The sequence below is a fragment of the Eptesicus fuscus genome, chromosome 10, assembly GCF_027574615.1.
Source record: "Eptesicus fuscus isolate TK198812 chromosome 10, DD_ASM_mEF_20220401, whole genome shotgun sequence".
Taxonomy (NCBI): domain Eukaryota; kingdom Metazoa; phylum Chordata; class Mammalia; order Chiroptera; family Vespertilionidae; genus Eptesicus; species Eptesicus fuscus.
Genome location: NC_072482.1, coordinates 23442621 through 23467311, shown reverse-complemented (window position 1 = coordinate 23467311; position 24691 = coordinate 23442621). Strand labels below are relative to the sequence as shown.

Sequence of the window (24691 nt, the reverse complement as noted above, 5' to 3'; positions counted from 1 at the left end):
TCTATGACATTTCTTTTGGCATCAGAGTCTCATATAGAATGCCAGCTCTTCTTACACTACTCATGCTGTGTACCTTATTTTCTGCTGTTTACATTATTTTAAAAAGAATAATCTGTTATTGTAATACTAGAGGCCCCTTGCATGCAGATTTGTGCAAGAATAGGCCTTCCTTCCCCTGCCTTCGCTCCCAGCCCCCGGGAGTCTGCAAGTTCTCGCTCCTCATGGAGCGCCACTCCTGTAGCTCCCTTCGCCCCCCCACCCTCCCCCTCATAGCAGGTGTCCCACCTCGCCCATCTACACCTGTGTATGCAAATTAACCCACCATCTTTGTTGGGTTAATTTGCATACTCCTGATTGGCTGATGGGTGATGCGGAGGCACAGTCAATTTGCATATTTCTCTTTTATTAGTGTAGATTTGTATATTTTATATAGCAATATAAGGGTTCTAAAGCCAAATGCAAGTATTTTAGAGAGATAACATATATATTATATTATTAGTAGTAAGATATTATTACTTATATTTATCCTATTTTGAAGTGGAGGAACTTTCATGGAAGCTATAAGGAGAAGCCTGTAAAGGAAAAACACTAGGATTGAATAAATTACAAACATCTCGATTGAAGAAGCATATGTTGTAAAGTAATTGCTAAAAAAGTAAGAAAACATACTTTGCTCAAATAATATTATTTATGGTTTAAATATTTATAGCCTTTATTATGATAAATTAATATTATTAAACATACTAATTAAGAAATTTGGTCAAAATCGGTGATTCATAGTCAAGTCGATTTTCTTATGCATCAGTTTATATCCAATTCACCTTATAATTAAGGACATTTTACAATAGGAAAGTATGCCAATTTACCAGGAAAAAAATGTTTTTTTAAGATAAACTCTTAAATCCCTTTGTAGTAAATTGATTGCAAAAATGGCCAATTCTCTATTCATTCCTGCCTTTCTCAGTGTGACTTAGTAGCTTCAAGGAGTAGTCTGAGTTCTTACTCCTTGAGTTTGGATTGAACTTGGAACATTGGCTAGTGGAATGTAGTGGAATGCCAGTTAAGAGATTTTGTGTGCTTCCACTGTTTTCCTTTGAAACCTTCCCAGCTACAATGAGAACAAATCAAGTGTATCCCACAGAATGATGAGTCATCATCCCATTCACTATAATAGCCTTAGTCAATAGTAAGAAAACAGTCAGACAAATGAGTAAGAAAATCTAAAGCCAGTCCCTAGCCTTTCCACCAACTGAATGTAACCACTAGAAAAAGCTCACCGAGGATTAGTCAAGCTTGGCTCAGATTAGGAGTGCCATCTGACTGATTTGCAGACTCCAATTCAAACACAGTCCAGATTCACAAGTGTATGAATGACACTGAGCTTTTGTTATTTGTGGCAATTAGAGTTGCCATGGGCAAAGGGAAGATTTTTTTTTTTTCTGCATTGTGATTACTTGCATTCATTTATGCTATAATAAAGAGAGACATTTACATGATAATCTGTATAATAGTAAAAAGAGTTAGTATTTATTTTTTATATTTTTGCAGATTTTGCCCTGGCACTTGAAAATTTGTTTGCAATTTTTGAATAAGAAAAAATGCTTCTGATAATTAGTACATTGAGTCATTTGAACTGAAAGACTGATGAAGATATTCATGTGGAAGGCCATTACATCTTGTTTTCTTTATCTGAATTTCCCTTCATAAAATCTTTGTTATTTATCACTTTCTTTGGTACTAGTTTAAAATCTTAGCTGGAATATGCTGGTTTGTGTCTGATTTTCCATAATTTTAAATATTGAATTGACAAATGCATACTGCTCAAAGAGCTTCAAGATTTTTTTTCTTTTTTTTTTTTTATCACTATTTATCCCTCCTGTACCATCTTCCACCTCTCCTCAGCACTCTCCCTGCCACAGTCACCACACTGTTGTCCGAGTTCATTTTCCTTGTTTAATAAGTGACCACTGTTCAGAAAATTTATCACAAAATGCACCCTTGCTTTTTGGGGTGAAAATATACACAAGTAAAAAATAAAAAATAGCAACCACTGCAAGAATAGAAAAGATTCCATTTGATAACCTCACATCCGCACAAGTGCATCTGCTATCTGGACTATGAACTCATAAATAACAGTAATAAGTGGTTCAATCTTTGAAAGAGTTGCAAACTAATAATAAGTGGCTTTGGTATTTTGATGGAAAATTTATTAATTTCTTGTTTGATTACAATAAAGAGATTATTTTAAGATACAAATTCAAAGCCAAAGCTAGAGATGATCATCTCTAAAGTTTTGGAAAGCCCAGCATTCTGGGATTGGTGGACTTTCACAAGTGGGCCTGTTTTTGATGGAGTGTCAGCTGTGGTAGTGTGGTCACAGGAGTAAGGCTGCTGTTGACTGGTTGACTTTCCCCAGTGTGAGGCATTAGCTGATTGGCTGTTGTCTAGACTCACTACTGATTGGTGGACTTTCAAAAGCTTTGGGGTGTCATTCATTTATTGGTGACTCCTATTTATTGGTGACTACTTGTAATGAATTACAACTCTTGCCCAAACGGTCTTTAACCATATGTGAATGTGAAAGATAACTACTTTAAATTCTCAGTCACCCCTGTTGTTCTTCCCTCAGTCAAAAGGTAGAAGAAACCATATAGGATTGTCCAGATCTTAATTTGTGAATGTCATTTAGGTAATTTAAGTGTAGCAGAAAAATAGGTCTTTAATATTTTTGTAATTTTTTGACAAAAGCTGAATAAAGAGTATTTATGGTATCCTATCATAGTTAGTACAGGACACAGACAAAACCATTAAATGCAGGACGTATACACGCAGGAGGTCATTTTACCATTGCCATTGGTAGTTCCTTTCTATGTTTTCTAAAAGATAACAGAATAAGTGCAGGGATTTTTTTTTATTTTTTATTTCCATAGAATCCAGACATGTAATTTTCTGGGCCATGAGCCCTGACTCTTTTACAACTTCTTAATATATCTTGTATTTCAATTCCCTCTTAACAACTTCTGTGTTCTTTTCAATCGCAGCTCTGAAAATCTGGGATTAATTCTTATGTAAGAACTGTTTTGTTATGAAAGAAGCTATGTCTCCATAGATAAAGCAGCTGTAAAGCATATTTAACCATTTACTTTAATGTGCCTTTGGTACTCTTGTGTTGAAAAGGGTAGTCTCATAGAGGCATCATCTTTTCAACTTTATGAAATAAAAGTATATATGATTCTGAGTTTTTTTTTCAAAATTTCTTTATTAAAGTATCATTGAGTTTATTTACACGGTGTTTGCAATTAAAGCCAAAAATCACAATATTTTTACTTTTTTATGTTAGGTTCCAAGAAATATCTTACATTGTTCATAACATCTAAATACTGCAACTTGACCTTGAAATAAAACCCAAATGAAACGTGGAAAAGCAAATTATACCCACATTTTGTTAGTGATAAAGAATCATTGTATTTCACATATAACATATTACTTTTTATACATAACATGTTATTTTAATATATTTTTCATTTAGTTGGTAGTATTTAAATATTTTTCCATGTTGATAAGTTAGCAACTGGCTTTAGTTATAGGCTTTCTGTATTTTAATATTTTTCATTGATTTTTAATATCTACATAGTAAATATAATTGTCACAGCTGTTTTAAATGTAAAATGCTTAACTTGGCAGACCATAGTTTAATGCAAAATTGAGTTTCTAATCATATAAACTTCATGAACTAATTGGTGATAATAGATATGAAATAAAACAAATTTTATATATTATTTTATGTCAAATATTTTGTTCTTATGATTTTAAACAAAATTGCACATAATTCCTCAATATGTGTTCTAGCTACTATTACTAAATACCAAACCACCTAGAGCTGTAAGTAATGGCCATTTTATTATGTTCACAGATTCTGTGGATCAGGATTTAGGAAAGGGCACAGAGAGGACAAATGTTTCTTGCTCCACAATGTTTTGAGCCTCAGCTGAGAATTCTTAGGGATGATTGTGACCTTCAACATCTGGGGCTGGGAGATTTATTTCCAAGATGGCTTCCTCACTCACATTCTGGATTTGGGCTGGGTCTGTTGACCGAAACACCTACCCACGACCTCTCCATGTGATGTGGATTCCTCAGAGCATGGTGGCTAGGTTCTGAAAGGGTGTGTCCCCAAAGGGGCCTCCTAAGGGCAAGTGATAGAAACAGTTCCGGAACTATCTGCAAAGCCTCAGAAGTCACAAGACATCACTTCAATAGGGCTCCATTGGTTAGAAAAGAATTAACGAAGATTAGCCCTGCATCAAGAATAGGGGACAGAGATACCACTTCTCAGGGTAGGGGTTTCAAAGAACGTGTGGACATATTTTAAAACCATTAAAACCTATAAGTAATATTGGATCATATATCAGCACATTCTTTTTTTTTTTTTTTTTTGGACATTTTGAAATATGTAATATCTTTATCACAGACTAACCCTAAGTTGACACCCAGTGATTCCCACCTCCTGGACTTCACATCTGTGTAATCCCTTCTCCGTGAGTGTGGGCAGAATCTGTGACTTGCTTCTAACTGTGGGATAGGGTGATGGGATGTTATTTCTGTAGTTACATGCCACCATATGAGGTGCTGTCTCTGGGTACATAGTGAGGCACACAGTCATGTTGGAGAAGCCCGCCTGGCAAGAATTATGGGTGGTTTCTAGGACCTGAGGTGGTGGTTAGGACCTGAGGGCAGTCTCCAGCCTCAAGCCAGCAAAACATCAGGACTTAATCAGACAAATGGACTCTACTCACAACCCCCGAATGAGCTTGAAAGTGGATTCTTCCCCTTGAGAAAAGAGACTCCAGTTGAGAAGAGAGCCCATTTACCTTGATCCCAGCCTTGTGAGACACTGAGGAGAGGACCTAATTCAGCTATGCGCAGACTCCTGACTTACTGAGATGTGAGATAATAAATATGTGTTGCTTTAAGTTTGTGGAAATATGTTACACAGCGACAGAAAACTAATAAAATCTTATATCAGGTTTCCATGATAAAGAAGTAAACAAGATAAACTCATCAAGCAAGTTGTCTCTATAAATATGTTTTCTATTCAAATTTAATATCTATATTCAATATAAAAGTCATTAGCCAATTCAATATCTACTTTGTTCAATATTTTTCAAATGAAATGTTGTGAAAGCATAAACCATCTCTTTTAAATTTAATTCCCTGTAAAATGTTAATTTAAGAAAACATTATAATTTTTTTTCCAAAATATTTTCAAATTTCAAGATATCACAAATATGTACAATACATTTTTAAAATCCCCACAGTATTCAGAGTGTTCACTACTCTCTATACACCATAGCAAGACTTCTCAGCCTCCATTCTCTTATATAATTCACATATGCTTAGCCTATAATTTTCAATATCTCCCTCTGACCCAGGGGATTGGTATTCTGACAACATCAGATATCTCAAAGGACTAGGAAGGGGATATAGGACTAACTAGCTAGTGAGACCAAGAGACCAGCAGGGGCTGATGGGTAGATTTCTTTTTCCATCATCACCACCTGGGACCAGAGAGAATGAGCTGTCCCTTGCTGCTTCTCACAAAGCACATTTTATTTTATCAGCTGGCACCCTGCATGCTGTCCTTGAAAGGGAGATAGCAGTTTTATGTTGCATCTGGAAAAGATCAAATAAAAAGGTTTGTTGCTGGTCATCTTGCAGATTTAACCACGTGTGAAAGTGAGAACTCCATTCTCAGAACAAATGTCTCACACACTGCAAAATGAGATTATGGCAGAAGCTGGAGGTACAATGTGGAGATTGACTAACCCATTCTGGCTTATTTTAATAAAATGAAAATTTCAGGAAATTTTAAATAGTACAGGACACCAGGACAAATATACCCCAGGATTAAAGCAAGCAAACTTGGTCTTATTGACATAGGTGATGAGAAAGGTCTGGAGGACCCAGACATTTAAGCTGATGAGAGGAGAAGAAGGAATATACATTAATTGTCTAAATAGTATTTTAGAATCATTATATTCAAAACCATTTTATAATTAATACTTCATTTCATCATAAAATTCTTACCCTCTGCTGCTAAGAATTTCATAGATGATAAAATTTTTAAGAGACCAAGTATATTTTCCTACTGTGGTTTTCTAATTTAATTTTTAGATAGATTTTATACTTTAATTCATATATCTAATCAGTTGATGAACACTATCATATATGGTGATAAATCTCCCACTTTAAGAGGGCAGTATACATTAAGTGATACTGTCACAGTTTTGGTGCCAAACTGCTTAACTAAATGTTTCCTAGCTATGTGACTTTGGTCAAGTTCTTCCATTTTTCTGTGGTTCTGATGTCCTCTTTCAAAATGGGAATTTATTTTTTAAAAATATGTTTTTATTGCTTTCAGATAGGAAGGGAGAGGGAGTGAGAGACAGAAACATCAATGATGAGAGAGAATAATTAATCGGCTGCCTCCTGCATGCCCTACACTGGGGATGGATCCCACAACCTGGGCACTTGCCCTGACCGGGAATCGAACCATGACTTTCTGAATCATATGTCAATACTCAACCACTGAGCCAGGCTGGCTAGGCCAAAATGGGGATATTAAAGGTAACTACCAAAAGGGGTTGTTATGAGTAAATGAGTTAATATATGAAGAACTGTTAAGATAGTGCATGACACATAGGAATCAATCAATACATGTAAGTTAAGTGTCCATTTTTTGTTATTTTTTCAATTATCTTTCCTAGAAGCTTGAAAAAAATAACAGATACCATGTATTTAATATTATATAAATTAAGTGTGCTTGATTAGATACACAACTTTTGTTATTAGACTAAATTCCTTTTAACATTTTATAGTCAGCCTGAAACTAATTAAAACACAGTTTAAGAAGAAGAGAGAAATAACATTTTCTGTAGAGACAGTACTTACAAAGGTTAAACTTTTATAAATTATGCTGCATGATAGATTTCATTTTGTGTGAAAATATCACCTCTGCCACACACAGTTAAGATGGAGAAGTAGAAAAAAGAAATCTAATTTTCCCTGGCTACTATTGTAGAAAAAATTTAAAAAATATTTGAATACTAAAGGAGCTAGCATAAATCCTGTGAACTAATTTTAGTTATTTTCTTCTGAACAAATGATAATAAAAATAAACAGGTCCTCTTAATATTAAAATGATGATTACAAAGTAATCAAACACTTAAGCAGCCTTCTGATATTTATGGGCCTCATACTCATGGCTATGGTTTTGTGAGGATCACTAAATATAACTACAGGAATATAACTACTTGACTTGTGCTTTAAATCTCTGCCTGGGAGATCTGGTCTTTAATGGAATTTCTGCAGCTCAATGAAAAGCAGTAATGCAATAAGGGAACCAACATAACTGAAGAGGTTTTCAATTTGTAGGAACTATATTTTCCAAAGGTTTAAGTGTTTGTAATAATGGAAAATAAATTAAACCTAAAATTATCCATGGTTTTGATGGATTTCTTTCTTGATTAGGTGATTTCAGCAAAGCAACTATATATAGCTTGACAATTAAAAATGTAGGCTCTGAAGTCAAAGTGTCTGGGTTTCAGTCCAGCTGTCTTACAAAGGAGCCATGTGATGCTAAGTGACTCAGTTAACTTCCCTGCACTCAAATCATCTAATCTGTAAAGTGGGAATCACAGAACCTATCTTGTGAGTGGGATAATGTGTACTTAAAGTACTTAGAATGACTAGTTCCTGGCACATGATAAGGTCCTTGTCACCTTCATTGTTATCATCATCATTGTTTAAACCAGTGGTTCCCAATCAATGGTGGTTTTTGCCTCCCAGGGGACATTTGGTAATGTCTGGAGATAGTTTTGGCTGTCCCTAGTTGGAGGAGGCTACTGGTATCTAGTGGATAGAAGCCAGAGATGCTGCTGATATTCCTGCAATGCACAGGATAGAATTATCAGGCCCCAGATATCACTAGTGCTGAAGTTGAAAAACACCAATTTAAGTTATTCTATTGTTGAAGATAAAGTTTCAAAGCCAAGAAACATTTCCAAAATATTGTAAGTGATGCTACTTAATTATAATATTAACTCTATATACTCTAGGTTTCTGTTAAGCAAACTATTAATTATCAAGAATCAGAAATCCCCATGAATATCTAACTACAGAGTAAAGTTTCTGAGGGAATAATAAAATAAATAAGATAACAAGTGTCTTTTTACAACATAGAGTAAGAAAGTAAAATAGAAGACCTTGAAAGGAAATGAATGAGCTGGTATGGAAGAGGGGAATCTCAAGAAAATTATGTAGGACTCCCGTTCTACACACTGCTCCCCCAGGCGTCTGGTGTTAATTTCAAACTTGAAATGAATGAGTGAAAAGTTATCCAAATATCACATAAGAATTTTTAGAAGTTATGCAAACTAATATTGCATTACACAATAACTATATATTATTGCCTTAAAAATCCATATGATTCCATATTGATGCATTCCCATTTGTGAATTTAGTGGAGATTTGAGGTTAGAAAAATGCAGGGCATTGGATAATGCTAGATATTATATTACTCTTATGACTTTCTGCATATATATGTATATATGGAATGCATTTTTATTTATTTCAGAGAGGAAGGGAGAGGGAGAGATAGAAACATCAATGAAGAGAGAGAATTATCGATTGGCTGCCTCAGGCATGCTCCCTACTGGGGATTGAGCCTGCAACTCAGGCAAGTACCCCGACTGGGAATTGAACCATGTCCTCCTGTTTCATAGGTTGATGCTCAACCACTGAGCAACACCGGCTGGGCTGCTGTTATATCTTTTAACTGAAATGTCTGGGAGTGATGGCATTCTAGTAAGGAAGGGATTCCATTATCCAATCAATAAGTTATGAATTCTTTAGAGACTTGTATTCCAAGAGAACTACGGGAAACTGTTGGCATAACAACTACTTTTTCCATGATGGGAACACTTCCTTCAGTTATAGAGTAAAACTTCCATTAGGTTAGGTAAAAACAACAACAAAAAAGTGGGAAAATGTACTAATGAATATGCCAGGTCATAGAGGGGAGGGAAGAAGCAGGAGGAGGAGGAGGAGGAGGAGGAGGAGGAGAAGAAACACTGGTTAGGAACTTAAAAATCATAATTCGTATCAGATAGATAGTTATTTTGATAAACTTATAGTCATAATAAACCCATAGCATGAATGGTTTATAAAAATAGATATCCCACCACCACCATCACCACACATGATTATCAAGATGAACTACCCCTCTGCAAATTTTTGAAAATGTAGAACTGAGCATTAAACCCTCAAGTAAGATAAAGCATACATAGCTGCTTAAGTTATTAAAGGAGTTATTTAACCTTATGCTGTCCTTTTAATGTCATCAAACTTGAAAAGGTCCTTGGGTTTTATTATATTTAGGACAAGATTCCTCCGTATATTGTACAAATCTCATGGGATGCAGAGTCAGAAGACTTGAGTTCAAGTTCTAGCTCTAGAGAACATTAACTTCTCTGAGCAAATATTTTCTTTTCTACAAGGAGTTGGGAGAAACAAATGACCATGTGCGTTAACAATGTCTTTTTATTATTTATTCTTGAAAATCATGAGATGAAAAAGAAAGAGCAAAGGCTTTGGCAGATGCAAATTTGAGTCTACTTCTTACACTTCCTTTTTATTTCAGTGTAGTTCAAGGTTTTAGAGTTTCTTCACCTGTTAAATGGAGATGATGATTCATACACATAGTTAAGAAACCCAGCAAAGTGCTTTATCTGTCTAGTCACTTCATAAATACCATCTTTCCTCCCCTGCCCATGGAGAACAGGGATGGCACACTTTAAAAAACTTGGAGCTCTCTATAAAAGTCTGAATTGCAAAATAAACACTTTAAAATGAATCTCTTTAGCACCTTTGGTAGATTTATGTGTTTATGTTCATCTGTGACATAAATGAAAATTATTATTTTACCTGTAATACCCATGGTGAGATAACCAGGGAGATAAGAATATCATTAATTCAGGTAATTTTTTGAAGAATTTTATGTGAAAGCTACATCTATATTTTGATGGCTCTTGGTATTAATGTAGCCTGTTGTCAATTGATCTTTCTCTCCGCCCCCCTTTTCTTCCCTTCATTATAATGGACGCTGTCTGCCCAACTCTCTTGAATGTGGCATTCTTCCTGAAGTCTTCTCTTATTTTCCCAGCAGAATGTGGGTGGAGTCAACTCCTTTTGCTTCTACAGTTCTCAACTTATATTATCACTTGGCACTCATCAACATACTGCTCTCATGTGGATAATTGAGCAGCATCATATTTCACTACCAAATCAAAGTATTATTTTTGTGTTAAAGACTGCCTTGTTCACTATTACTCCCCACACAGTAGTATAGTGTCCTATCTAATTATATGCAATTAATTACTCAACAAGCATTTGATGAATATGTAAATCCTGCTATAATTTTTTATCAAGGATTATACAATTTTGGAATTTAATTTCTTACATTTCTCTGATTAAATTGTATCTGCACCACCTAATATTTCTAACTAGTTTTCATCTGATATTGCTATTTGAATGTGAGATCTTTAAAGTCAAAAAAAGCATATCTGTTTATATTTATTTTCCTATTAGCTATTGAGTATTGGATTTAAAAAGCCCCTAAAATACCTTGGTGGATTAAACTAATGTTCGATAGAAGTAATTAAATTTGGGTTTTACAGATTCCCTTTAACTGTGGCAATGTCACATACATTCTTAACAGTGAACTGATACGATTCAATAAGAGGAAAAAGAAAGCTAAGATTTATTAAGCACTGGCTATGTGCAGTACAAAACACAAAGTGCTTTGGATTTGTAGTCAGCACTGACTTGTCTTCTCATACAATGGTACTTGATCCAGATTCAAAGAATGATACCGTCCGTGGGCAAGAGTTAATATAATTTACCTGTTAGGGTCTGTTTACTGTGACACATCAAAATATATCAACTGATTGATAAAAACATTTTCCAAATAGAGTCTGAGTTTTTAGGCAATGGAATTAAAAGATACTTTTATAAGTGTTGGCAAAAATTATGTACACTGCAGCCATCTAATAAACTAATAACAGTGATGTCTGTATCTTTTATTATATAATATATTTGGCAAAGCTAATGTTTTTGGAATCTTCTGAGTTAGTAAAAGAATAAATAGGCTTTTACATCTGGAGAAATGTGGTCTGCAGCTTTGTTCTGATTTCTGTATCTAGTGCCAGGTATCCATAACCTGGGGTGGGGTGTTACTCTGGTAAAATAGATCATTACTTATTCTCAAAAGAATGCTCTATTTCAGGACAATGCTATTGTTAATGGAAGTTTGATTTTAGTGACCAAATGCCAAGAATGTTTTAAAACACTCTGTTATCCTTCCCATCAATTTAGATCAACTAGACATAATGTCTGTGAGAAGCTTTCTAAATTTTTCAGCAATAAAACTGAGATGATGAAAGCTTTACTTCCCCGTAGATATCATCCGGGATTGGTAACCAAGTTGTTTCCGTTCTTTCTTTTGTATTGTTTAAGGCTGGAGCATATTACTCTTGCGATACTTGCCAAAGTTCTATGACATCATTGTTTGAGACTCACCATATGTGTCTTTGATCCCTGCCCAGTAGGTACTTTTACTACATGCCAGTTTGGCACTTACTACTACTACAATTTAATTTTTTCATTTGCTTCTGATTCTATCCATGTTGCCATCATACAGACTCTTAAATAATCATCTTTGGGAACAAAGGGATTCTGAAGATAAGTTGTTTTAACTGGACCCTTCTCCCTCAAGGACTTGGCACTTGAGGGGTTGATACTGTCAATCTACCTGGTTTGGGGTTGACTGCTTTCTGGTATTCAAACCCTTCCCCATTCTGTTTTTTGAGAGCCTTTGTTTAGGATATGAGCAAAGCACAACTCTATAATCTATTGTCATCATTTCATATGGAGAAGAGAGAGGGAACATGATGGGACTGGGTATGAAGAATATGTGGCTTCAGTTTAGTTTTCTTTCATGTGGATTAATTACGATATGAGAACTATATTGTAAGATCCTCAGGTTCTCCGGGATAAATTTAATGTTCTTAGTTCAATTCAGCATATCTTGGCTCCTACCTTCACTTTCCCAGAAGGGACAGGAACTCCAGAATGTTTTGAAATAATATGTGCAAATACAATAACCACAGGAACAGTTACAAGTTAGAATTGTGGTAAATATTTTATCTGAAGCCAATGCAAAATGATTTTAAATGTAAACTATAACTGAACAATAAAATTAAAAGGGGCCAGACTCCCCTCCCAGATAATCCAAAATCAGCACTGCTCTATGGCAGTGCCTTTCAAAGAGGAAAGAAGTGCAGCAGAGAGAAGTCAACAGAAGAACAGAGAGACAGCAGATGGCTCCAAGATGTTTAACATTTCTAGTTGACAGACTGGATTTGGGGTGCACAGTTAAAGAGAGAAGGGAGTTGAGAACAATTCAAGACAGACAGGTAAAATAAAATATTTTGCCCATAACTTAGAAGTGACTTAAAGTCACTAGAGAAAACTGGAAATTTAGTTCCTTTTAATTTGCAATGAATTTTTGTATCGTCCTTTGTTTGAATGATTGAAATGCCATGAAATACGAATATAAGTCCTATGATGCAGTGAGAGTAATATGGAGTGCAGGTCAGGATATGGAAGTTTGATTTTTAGTGACCAAATGCCAAGAATGTTTTAAAACACTAACTAAATTCGTGATTTTTAACAAGTGATTACTGTTCTGATGGAGCCAAGGTCTCCTAACCTATCATATGGGGGGAGAGAGATACATTACCTACCACACCTAGAGCTCTTTAGATCTGCAATAATGAGGATACATATTGAGAATTTTCATTTCAATCATAAAAAAAAAAAAAAAACCCACAGGCAAGAAGTACAGTAATAGTAACTGCTCAAATTCAGGCATTTTAAGCATTACTGATTAGATTTAACATAAAATTGTACTTTCCAGAAAAAGCACATCTATTTTCATCCCCTTTTATTTCTAAGACTAGGGGCCCGGCGCACGAAAATCGTGCACTGGGGAGGGGTCCCTCAGTCCAGCCTGCCACCTCTCACCTACTGGGAGCCCCTCAGGGGATGTCCTACACATGGCTTAAGCCCGTACCCCATTGGGAGCAGACCTAAGCCGAAGTCTAGCCTCCCTTTGCTTGAGGCAACTGGGCTGATCAGGGAAGGCGCCAGCCCCATCACCCTGCTGCTGCCAAGGTATTTTCATCAACACAAACTCCAGTCCCTTCACCATGAAAAAATAACAACTTTCTTTAAGCATTTTCAAGATGTGTCTTTCATAGGATATGACATTTCTTTCTTTATTTTTCTTTTTATCCTCACCTGAGGATATCTTTCCATTGATATTTTCCCTTTTCCTCCGATCCCAAGCTCAGCCCCTTCCCAAGCCATAAGCCTCCACCCCAGGTTTAGGCTTGGGAAGGGCCCCCCCCCCCCACCTCACCTCCAATCGCAGGCTTCGGCTGCTTCCCAAGCTTAAAGCCTCCACCCAGGCTTTAGGCTTGGAAAGGGGTTCTCCCCCCCCCCCCCCCCCGCCACCTCCAGTTGTAGGCTTGGCCCCTTCCTAAGCCTAAAGCCTAAAGCCTCCACCCCAGGCTTTAGGCTTGGGAAGGGTTCCCCCCCTCCCCCCCCCAGAACCTCCAATCACAGGCTCAGCACCTCCCCAACCCTAAAGCCGCTGCCCCTCCGATCGCAGGCTCCGCTCCTTCCCACAGCTCAAGCCTCCACCTGATGGCCGGCTGGGAGTGACCTGGGTGCCGAGGAGGTTCCCCCGACCCAGGTATGTATGCAAATTACCCACCATCTTGGTTGGGTTAATTTGCATACTCACTCTGATTGGCTGTGGGCATAGTGAAGGTACGGTCAATTTACATCTTTCTCTATTATTAGGTAAGATTAAACATTCTTAGGATATTTGGTCTCTATTATTGCAAATGGTTTTGGTAGTTACAAGAACTATATGTTAAAATCTTTAGTTTATAGCATTTTTCCATGAGATAAATTAAGATAAAACTGTCAACAAATATTTTCATATGTATAAGATTTTTTAAAGAAACTGCTACTATGCTAAATTAAATGGGATATGTTTTTTGAAAATCTTTCATATTCAGAAAACTAAGCAGTAAAGTTTATATCTAGGTGTTCTTTTTCTCAGTAGCAAAGGTGCATACAACAATTTGGCTTATCTTAGAGAGGTCGTATTTCCCTGAAGTTTAGATTTCAACTGTAATTGTCAAAATTTTTTCAAGTTTTGAATGACTGACTCCATTGCAGTTACTTTGCTAAGTTCATGTTGTTCAAATTGGGTCCTTTTAAATTCTTTCAAATACCGAGCTCCCTATTATAGAATTACACCAGGTGGAGAAAAATGGTAGTAGGCATTGATGTTGCATTTCAGCTGTGATAGGAAAATAATTAACAATTGAGCTCTGCTGCAAACAACATATAAGAGAGATTTAGCCCTATGTATATATACCTACAAAAGTCATGTTCAAATAAATAAGAATGGGAACTATTGGTACTGTAGAGAGTTTTAAAAGTTTCTAATAGTTGCATGACTTCAGTTAGGTAGCTCAGAGTCTGTGGCCAAAGCTGTGAGAAGTCTAAGATCTCCTCAGTCCAGTGGTCCCGCCTGGACCATTTTAGTTCTGTTTCCCTAAAGAATCCACAAGATACCGCTCCCCTTCTTTGTCTTATTTTGTCCTTACACCCTGATTTCTGTTGCTAGTGGGTAGTCACACCGTCCTCACAAGTAGTAATGATGGTTTGTTTATTCTGGGTGCTAAATTCTAAGTGGGATTATACTACGTTTTACAATGTAATCTTTGTACCAGTTCATCTGGTTGTGCAACTGTGTATGCATTAGTCAGCTCCTGATTTATAGTTGCTGCAACAACTGGTGGGACTGACTGGTATCCCTAGCCATGCACACGTGGTTGCACGAGACTATGCTTGATGAATATGGCTATTCAGTTGCAGGCTGATGAACCTAGAGTTTTAGAGTGGATCCAGGTGATGCAAGTGTGTTTGTGAGAGAGGGCGAAGGCAAGGAGGTGGTCTGTCCCAGGACCCTCTTCCCAACCTCCTTCTAAAGTCTTATGATTTCTTTCAGAATTTTCAGTTCGAATGAATTTAGCCTTTAGGGCTTCAATAATTTCGTGTCATGTGTCTTTTAAGCAACTCAATTCCATTTCAGCTGTCCTTATAGGACTAACTTATTGACAACTTACTGACTTACCAAGTCATCTGTAACAATTTTGCACCTTCACTATTTTCTTCTTTATTAGATTCTTGTATATGTATTTTAACCTTGCAAACTGCCTCAAAATATTTTAAAATCGAGTGAGTCCAATGCTGGACACTGAGCGCGAAAGGCTGCAGCTGGGAATGAGCAAACTCACCAACACAAAACACATGCCCTCTTCCTTTTATTAGACCCCTTTCCTGCTGCGGACGATCTGAATCAGGTGAGAAGTCAGTTCAGTGGATCGCGTGCAGATGCAATCAGCCCTGCGTGCCAGCCCAGCGCAGCGTGAAAAATGCGCCGCACCTGAACGTCCGTTGGCTCCGTTCCTTCCTCTCTTCTCAGGTTCCGGTGTTGCGGGCGTCAGCGGCGGGTACCTCCGGTGCCCGGGGGCGCTGCGCGTCCTGCTCTCAGCCTCCTGGGCGCCGCCGCAGTGCGCGGAGCTGCGCTGGTGCCCGCCGCGCGCACGGGGAGGGCGCGCTCCCGAGCGGGCGCAGTTTCGCAACGCGGTGCCGCCCCGCATCCCTCTCTCCTGGCTCCCGCCTATCGCAGACCGCAGCCCGGCCCCGCCATGGGGAATGTGCCCTCCGCCGTGAAGCACTGCCTCAGCTACCAGCAGCTTCTCCGGGAGCATCTCTGGATCGCGGATTCAGTGCCAGGGGCGCTCGACCCCGCGCAGGTACCACCTCGCGGCCCAGGGTGTCCCCACCCTCTTGCGCACGGCCAGCGGGCCTCTCCCCCTGTTGTGTCACCACCCCATGGCCCTTCCTGCAGCAGTCTGCGGCGTGGGGCCTCACCCTTGACAAGGTTTCCCAACATCTCTCTGCTGTAAACATGTAGACCCGCTCTACAGAGCAGACCCAGCAAAATCCCTACCTGTGGCCATTTGCAGGTCCCCTGAAGGAAACGGTTCCATCTGTTTTTCCGTTGGAAGGGACGCATTATATAATATCATTTGTGGTTTTAGGCAGTCGGCCAAGGACAGTGTCCTTATTTTCAGTTCCTTTCGTGTACTGCGCAACAAAGGGGACAAATTTGCCAGAATGTGAGGCAGAAAAAGGAAAGAAGCCAACATGGAAGGTTAGGGAAACATGGTAGGAAGAAAGGAGCCATCATGTCATTCATTGTCCCCCATGTAGTTATGCTTCAACACACTTGAACAAGCTCGAAAATAATGGTAGAAAACACCAATTTCACACCCAAATTTAATCCCATGTAATTCCTGAAAGCCGATTTTTAGAGAAAAGCAATTTAAGAGTATCCACATACATGTGATTTAATGCATTCTCAACCAGCAATGTCAGGTAAATGTGGAAAATACATAGACATTTGCTTTTCCTTTAAAATTTAAATCTCACACAGTAATAACAGTGATATAATTGTTACATGAATATTAAAACATGGCAAAGGGGAGAGACACGGAGGGGTTAGCAATTTCTTTTGAATTTTACTGGATACAGAAAAAGTTGATTCCTGATTTACTGGCATCTTGTGAACAAAATAATAACTTGTATTTTAGTATTTTAGTAGATAAGCACAATTTTACTATGTGGCTCTAAACCAACTATTCTAATGTTCAAGTTTCCTATAGTTTTTCATTTTGAGTATTCTCAGTTCAGTGTATCAATATGTGAAATTGTAGTCTACTAATTGGAATTTAGCACTTGTCATTTGTGGATTCTTAAAAAGATACTTTGCTCCCACTTCCTTAGAAGGTGGCCATAGTTATATGACTCAAAGCTTCTGCTGACAATGTAAGAGAGGGAACGTTAGTCTTTAGCTTCTCATATGTTCACAAATCCTACTTAACTTTTGTACATTCTGATTTGATCTTTTTAGTAACTTTTAACTTTCATGTTCATTCTGTTACATAATCAATTAGAAATTCTCAACTTTTGTTTCCTGAGGCTGAGGCTTTATATGACTTTTGCTGCTGGGTTAACATTGTGTTTCTCGCCTGCCATGTTCTGATTTTGTGGGTTCGGGGGACAAGGATCAAAGCTAGGGTGCTATGTGAGGATTTCTACTTTGCCCCGTTAAGATGTGGAAGCTAAGATAATTGAAAATGACTGGGATGACTGATCAAGGAATGTGAGGCATAGAATTTTGACATCCATCACCCCAGTGCAGACTTTTTATTCCTTTTTGAGGAATAGCAATACTTTCTCTAAATATTGACTTTTTATCCCTCAACTGCTTTGCCTGGGATACTCCTATTCATTCCTCAAACACAGCTTAATCTTAATCACTTGTTTTGACCAACTGTTTTCTACTTTGAGAGGAGATGCCCCATTTCTGGGCTTTCACTGAATTTTGTACGTAATTCTGTTTTAGTCCCAGTCTTATGGCATTGTAATGTTTTGCGTCTTATCTGATTTGAACTCCTGGCAGCATTGACACCTGTCACGTGACTGTAATTTAGGGCCTTCCTCGGCTTCTGCTTACCAACGCCCTTAAGTGCGTTAAGCCCCAGCTCTGGCTCTCAGTTGGAACCAGAGTGGCTCAGTGGCCTGTATCTGTCTAAATGTTCACGTTCTTTATGACTTCTTATCTACACTCAAAGTTTCAGTTACTGTTTGTGTATCAGTGTCTTCCAGATTTATATTCCCATCTCTCTCTTAAGTTCCAGTCCAGATGTTTAGCTACTCACTTGACATCGTCACTTGGATATCTCAAAAGCAATCCAAACTCAACATTTCCAAAAGTGGATTCATGTCCCCCCCCCCCCTTTAGAATCCCAGACCTTCTCTAATATTTTCTATCTCAGGGAACACCATCACAATTCATTTAGTCCTGCAAGCCATAAACAGAGAGCTCCTTACTTGCATTTCTCTACTTCCAGGGTGTCATTAAGTCCTGCAATTATACCTTCTGAATTTCTCTTAAATCTATTTTTCCAACTTTACTGCTACTATCAATTTTAAAATGGCATTATCTCTCATGGACTCCTAGACTATTGCAATCCTTCTTCAACCCACTGCCTGTATAGCTAGTTGGGAGATGTTCTTTTCTTTTTTAAAATAGAATCATACTATTCATTTTTTTTTCTCCCCTTTTAAACAATGTTCTATGAATTGCCCTCACTTTTAGGAATGAACACAACCCTTTTAGTGTGTTCTCTGAAGCTTCAAATGGTCTTTTCATTGTGTCTCTCTGCAACATCATCTTAAGCTCTTCTCTCCTATTTTTGCCACAGTGGCCTTCTTTGAGTTCTCTAATAATGTTTCCTTTGGCAACATTCCTTGCTTGTTTTCCCCTCTTCTAGGAAGATTTTTTTCTAACTAACTAGCTTTTATTCATCCTTCAGATCTCAACTTAAATGTTCTTTCTCATGAAATCTTTCTTATTCACAAGGAAAGTAGCCTTGTTACCATATATTGCACAGTGCACAAATCTTTATATATAACTAGAGGCCCGGTGCACAAAATTCATGCATGGGGAGTGTGTCCCTCAGCCCAGCCTGCACCCTCTCCAATCTGGGACCCCTTGAGGGATGTCAGACTGCCCGTTTAGGCCCGAACCTGGATTAGGCCTAAATGGGCAGTTGAACATCCCTCTCACAATCCAGGACTGCTGGCTCCCAACTGCTTGCCTTCCTGCCTTCCTGATTGCCCCTAACCGCTTCTGCCTGCCAGCCTGATCACCCCCTATCCACTCCCCTGCCAGCCTGATTGATGCCTAACTGTTCCACTGCCAGCCTGTTTGCCTCTAACTGCCCTCCCCTGCAGGCCTGGGTCCCCCCCAACTGCCCTTCCCTGCAGGCCCAGTCGCCCCCAACATCCCTCCTCTGCTGGCCTGGTCACCCCTAACTTCTCTCCCCTGCAGGGTTGATCACCCCCAACTGCCCTCCCTTGCAGGCCTGGTCCCTCCCAACTGCCCTCCCCTGCTGGCCTGATCACCCACAACTGCCCTCCCTTGCTGGCCATCTTGTGGCGACCATCTTGTGTCCACATGGGGGCAGTCATCTTTGACCACATGGGGGAAGCCATCTTGTGTGTTGGAGTGATAGTCAATTTGCATATTATTCTTTTATTAGATAGGATAAAGGCCTGGTGCATGGGTGTGGGCCGGCTGGTTTGCCCTGAAGGGTGTCCCGGATCAGGGTGGGGGTTCCCTTGGGGCGTGGGGCGGCCTGGGCAAGGGGCCTGTGGTGGTTTGCAGGCTGGCCACGTTCCCTGGCGACCCAAGTGGAGGCCCTGGTATCTGGGATTTATTTATCTTCTATAATTGAAACTTTGTAGCCTTGAGCAGAGCCAAGCCTCCTGCTCGCTCCATGGCTGCAGCCATTTTTGTTGGGATTTATTTATCTTCTATAATTGAAACTTTGTAGCTTTAAGTGGAGGCCAAGGCAGGCCAGGGAAGGCAGAAAGCTTGGCTTCCTCCATTGCCAGGGAAACCCAAGCCGCCCATTCTCTCCATAGCCACAGCCATCTTGGTTGGGTTAATTTGCATACTTGCTTCTGATTGGCTGGTGGGTGTGTCTTGTGGGTGTAGCAGAGATAAGGTCAATTTGTATATTACTCTTTTATTAGATAGGATGTGTATTATATATACTTTTTTGTGTGATTATTTGATGTTTAATTTCCTGCCAGACTCTTAGCTTCATGTAAGTAAGGGCAGAACTCCCCAGAGGATTCTCAGTATCTACTAGTAACAGAATGCCTTGTTAGTTTACTCTTCTAGGCCTTAAGCATCACATATGTATGGGGACCATGAAATTCTTACCAGCACTTTTCAGGGTTCAAAGCAAAGATTGGTGTATTATAGTACAAAGATAAATATTTGGGAAATGTATGTTAAAGTGATGGAATGAATACATGATGTCAGTGAAGTTTGGTCTTAGTGATAAATGACAAATATTATTGTTTGTGTCTTACCTTTTCATCTCGTAGAACCTAGTCATGTTTTGATAGGGTAGGAATTGAAAATGGATTTTGGAGGCTGTGAAAAGATAGCACAGTGCTTAATCAATTGTTCAGCATGAATCTCCAGAAAAATCCTGAACAGAACCCCCCGTGATTTGAAATTATTTGTTTGCACTTGGGACAGATAGACTGTATTTTGAAAGAATCATGTGCTAGAGAGTAGAAGATTGGAAACCCAGACCCTTTTCTGCAACAAATTTATTCTGGGATTTTGTGCAGGCAGTAGTAGCCTGGCTAAATCTTAAAATTTCATTTTACACATTAGAGATAGTAACATTTCCCTGATAAATTATTGGGATATAATTAAATATTGTATGTGTCTGTGTGTGCATATACACATACACATATTTGGAATTTAACTATTTATTAAATAAAAAATGTATCAATGTGCATGAAAGGCTTACACTGCCACAGCTCCACTAATTAAAATATTTGAGTCTCTGATTTTTTTGCTAATGACATTGGTTTTGCAGAAAATTTCCTTAATTAACCAAATGGTTAAACTGAATCATTTTGTGATTTAAATGGTCTCTAAGGGCCTGTTTTATTTTTGTCCCATTTAAAATGGGTATGATGAACCTGGCTGAATTAGTATATTTTAAAGTTTTGATTATACTTAAGTTTTCTAGTAGAGCAATCCCTTTTTTATTTCCAAGTGCTGCTTAAGCAGTAGCTAAATTTCTTCACATATTAATACCCCAGTGCAACTATAAAATTCCCAAGAACCTAAATTCTAACACAAACAGTATTTCAAATGTATTAGATTTATAAAAGCAAAATTGTAGATTATGAGATTAAATTTATAGTTATTTTACATCATATCCTGATCCTTTAACTTACATTTGCTGTCATCAAAAATTAGGATTCAAAGTAAAGTATTTGGTGTTGCAGGATCTCTGGAATTTGCCTAAAAGTATTAACTTTCTGCTTAAAATTAATCAGAGCATTATATGCTTGGTTTGCAACTATGCAGTTGTTAGTACATTTACTAAATACCTTAGAATGACTAGGGAGAAATTTTCAGAAGAGAGCCGAAGTGCCATTCCATTGTTTGTTTTCTATTTGTCTCAGGTGTTCTTTTTCTTTTATGGTTTTTTTTTTTTTTTTTTGGTATTATGTATTTTTATCATTTATTTTCCCTATGCAGTAGTTTGTTAGTTTTATACTGTTTTTACTGTTTTTTTAGTTGTTATGTTGACACACAAACTTGTCTTATTAATTTTCTAGAGGCCTGGTGCATGAAATTTGTGCACAGTATGGTCCTTAGGCCTGGCCTGCAATCAGAGCCATCTTCCCTGGCTGCCAGCAGCTGGCTCCAGCCCCTGCTGCCACCCAAACCTGGTTCCCTGTTCACCATTGGGCAATGGGAGCCTGCCGGCTGGGGCGAGGGACTGAAAGGTGGGCCATTCTCGTCCACTCACTGGCCCTGCCCCCATTGCAGGTCTCCTTCTGTGTGCATAGTGACTGGGGGTTCAGGGGCTTTGGCATGGTGCCACCTGTGTCAATTGCCACCCACCCTGGTTCCCCATTTGCCATCGGGTGTTTGGAACCTGAAGGTTTCAGTGCACCTCATAGTGGCTGGTCAAGAGGTTGTTCTGGTCATTCTGCTGTTAGGGTCAATTTGCATATTACCCTTTTATTATATAGGATATATCCTATCTAATAAAGAGGGAATATGCTAATTGACCCTCCATCACAAAGTTGGAGACGCCCACAGCCAATAAGGAGGGAATATGCTAATTGATGTCACACCCTCAAAGATGGTGGCATCCACAGCCAATAAGGAGGGAATATGCTAATTGAATGCCACGCCCTCAAAGATGGTGGCATCCATAGCAATAAGATGGAGGTACCCAGTCCCCTCAGCATATGTCTCCAGAGTCCCCCAGTCCCCTCAGCCCCCCAGCCACCGAGGGCTGGCCCAAGGTGCAGGTAAGCCTCAGATGGCGGCTGCCCAGCTGCCCAGGGCCACCCAAGGCTCAGGTAACCAGGGCTGGCCGAGGCTTGTGCTGCCAGCAGTGGCAGCAGCAGAGGTGTGATGGGGTGTCGCCTTCTCCTGATTGACTCCCACCCTTGAGGGCTCCCAGACTGTGAGAGGGGGCAGGCCGGGCTGAGGGACCCCCCCTCCAGTGCATGAATTTTCATGCACCAGGCCTCTAGTACTGGTATAAAAGCCTAAGTGCCTGATTGACCCAACCACTGGTCGACTAGTCGCTATGATGCACACTGACCACCAGGACAGACGCTCAATGCACAGGATCAGGCTCCCTCCTGTCTGATTGGGCCTGTGGTGATCGGGCTGAAACTGGCTATCCAACATCCCTCGAGGGGTCCCAGATTGTGAGAGGCTGTAGGCCAGGCCAAGGGACCCCACCGGTGCACGAATCCATGCACCTGGCCTGGTAGTGTATTATATAAATTAGTACTATTAAAGTCATTAAAATGGAAATATAAATAACTCCATTTACTGCCTTCTGCTTTTCATATTGTTTACATTAATTCTCTATGTGGTATATTTATATACATGTAAATTAGTACTTTAATATATGCATAGTCAATGTACTTATATTAATGCACATATTTTTTCTTTCCTTTGCTCTTCATTCATTTATTTCCATTCTTTCATCTGAAATTATTTTCCTTCAAATACAAGTATTGGCTTTATATTTTCTTTAGTAAAAAATCTGATGAATTCTTGCAGTTTTTCTTTGTTTGAAATTGCATGTATTTCAATACACACATATACATATATAATTTGCATAAATATAAATGAATATTTACTATAAATATATATTTCATATAAAAATTAAACTACATGATAGCAGTAGAAAATCCAGATTTTCAACAGGTATAATGCAAGCCAGAAACATTGAAATACGCTATTAGTCTTATTTTTGTTTCTTTGATGATGATGTATCTCGTGTTTTCTTTTTATTGTCTTTGATTTCCAACAGTGTGACTATGATGTGTCTAGATTTACTTTTCTTTGTATCTGCTAATAGTTCATAGCACTTCTTGGATCTATGGCTTGATGATTGCTGGCTTTCATATGTTTTGGAAAAATTTTCAGTCATTCTCTTCAAGTATTGCTTCTGCTTCTTTTTCTGACCCTTCCCTTGGACCTATAGTTTGAAGAATCTCAGAAGTTTTCTTCGACCAATTTATTTCTTATACCCATTGTTTGATTTTTCATTCTTTCTTTTCTCTCCATGTTCAGTTTGAATATATTTTCTTCTCACCTGTATTCCATTTCACTAATTCCTTCTTTAGCTTTCTTTAATGTGCTATTAATCTAGTTTATTGAATTCTTAATTTTAGTTACATATACTTTTTATTTTTTATCTTTATTGTTGAGAGTATTACAAGTGCCCTCCATTTCCCCCCTTGCCCCATACCACCACATCCCCACCCCAGGCCTCCACCACCCTATTGTCTGTGTTCATGGGCAATGCAGTTTATCTTTGTGAGTTAACATATTTATATGTGATTTTTAAAACCAGTTTTTAGCTCTCTGCCACAATTCTCTGTTTTATCATAAATACTTGAATATTTATCAGGTCTCCTGTGGATCTGTTTCGTGAATCTTTCCTCCTGGAATGCTTATTCATTTTTGAGTTTGTTGTGACATCTGATTTGAAAAAATTATAAACATAATTTGAGGCATTGAGTGACACTATCCTTCTGCAGAAAGGATTATTACCCCTCTCCTCCATTTCACTCACGCCTCACACCCTGCCTGTGGCAATTATCATTTGTTCTCTGTATCCATGACTTTGTGTTGTTTTTTTTTTTTTTTAGATTTCATATATAAGCATGATCATACAGTATTTGTCTTTCTGTATTTGATTTACTTCATTAGCATCAAATCCATCTATCTTGTCCCAAATAACAGAAATGTCTTCTCTTTATGGCTGAATAATATTAAATTTTGTATATATAAACCATGTGCACCACACTTTCTTTGTGGATGGACACCTAGGTTGTATTCATGTCTTAGCTTGTAAATAATGCTGCAATGAACATGGGGTACAGATATCTTTGCAAGATAGTGATTTCATTTACTTCAGGTAAATATCTAGAAGTAGAATTGCTGGACTGAATGATAGTTCTATTTTTAAATATTTGAGCATCTTACATACTGTTTTTCATAGTGGCTCCTCTAATTTATATACCCACAGTACACAAATGTTATGTTTTCTCCACATCCTCACCAACACTTATTTCCTGTCTTCTTGATAATAGCCGTTTTAACAGGTGTGAGTACAGAAAGGACTAACTTTTGCTTCTAGCAGGCAGTAAATGTAAGGATAACTTATATTAAGCCGGTTGGATGCTTAGTTGGTTTGAGACTGGACCTACTTCATTTCTGAGGTCTAGTTCTTTTCTCCTCACCCTTACTTTTATTTTTTAGCGCTTCAGGGGTTCG

The 24691-nt window shown here is 38.5% G+C and overlaps 1 protein-coding gene across 1 annotated transcript in view; it reads left to right on the top strand.

Annotated features, from left to right (window-relative positions):
• The first annotated feature begins 15829 nt into the window (after positions 1 to 15829).
• The window catches only part of HMGCLL1 (3-hydroxymethyl-3-methylglutaryl-CoA lyase like 1), a 185731-nt gene continuing 176869 nt past the window's right edge, over positions 15830 to 24691 (top strand). Inside the window, exon 1 of the mRNA XM_008153316.3 lies at positions 15830 to 16019. Coding sequence (XP_008151538.1) covers positions 15912 to 16019 — 108 coding nt within the window. The 5' untranslated portion in view covers positions 15830 to 15911. The remainder of the gene's footprint in view (positions 16020 to 24691) is intronic.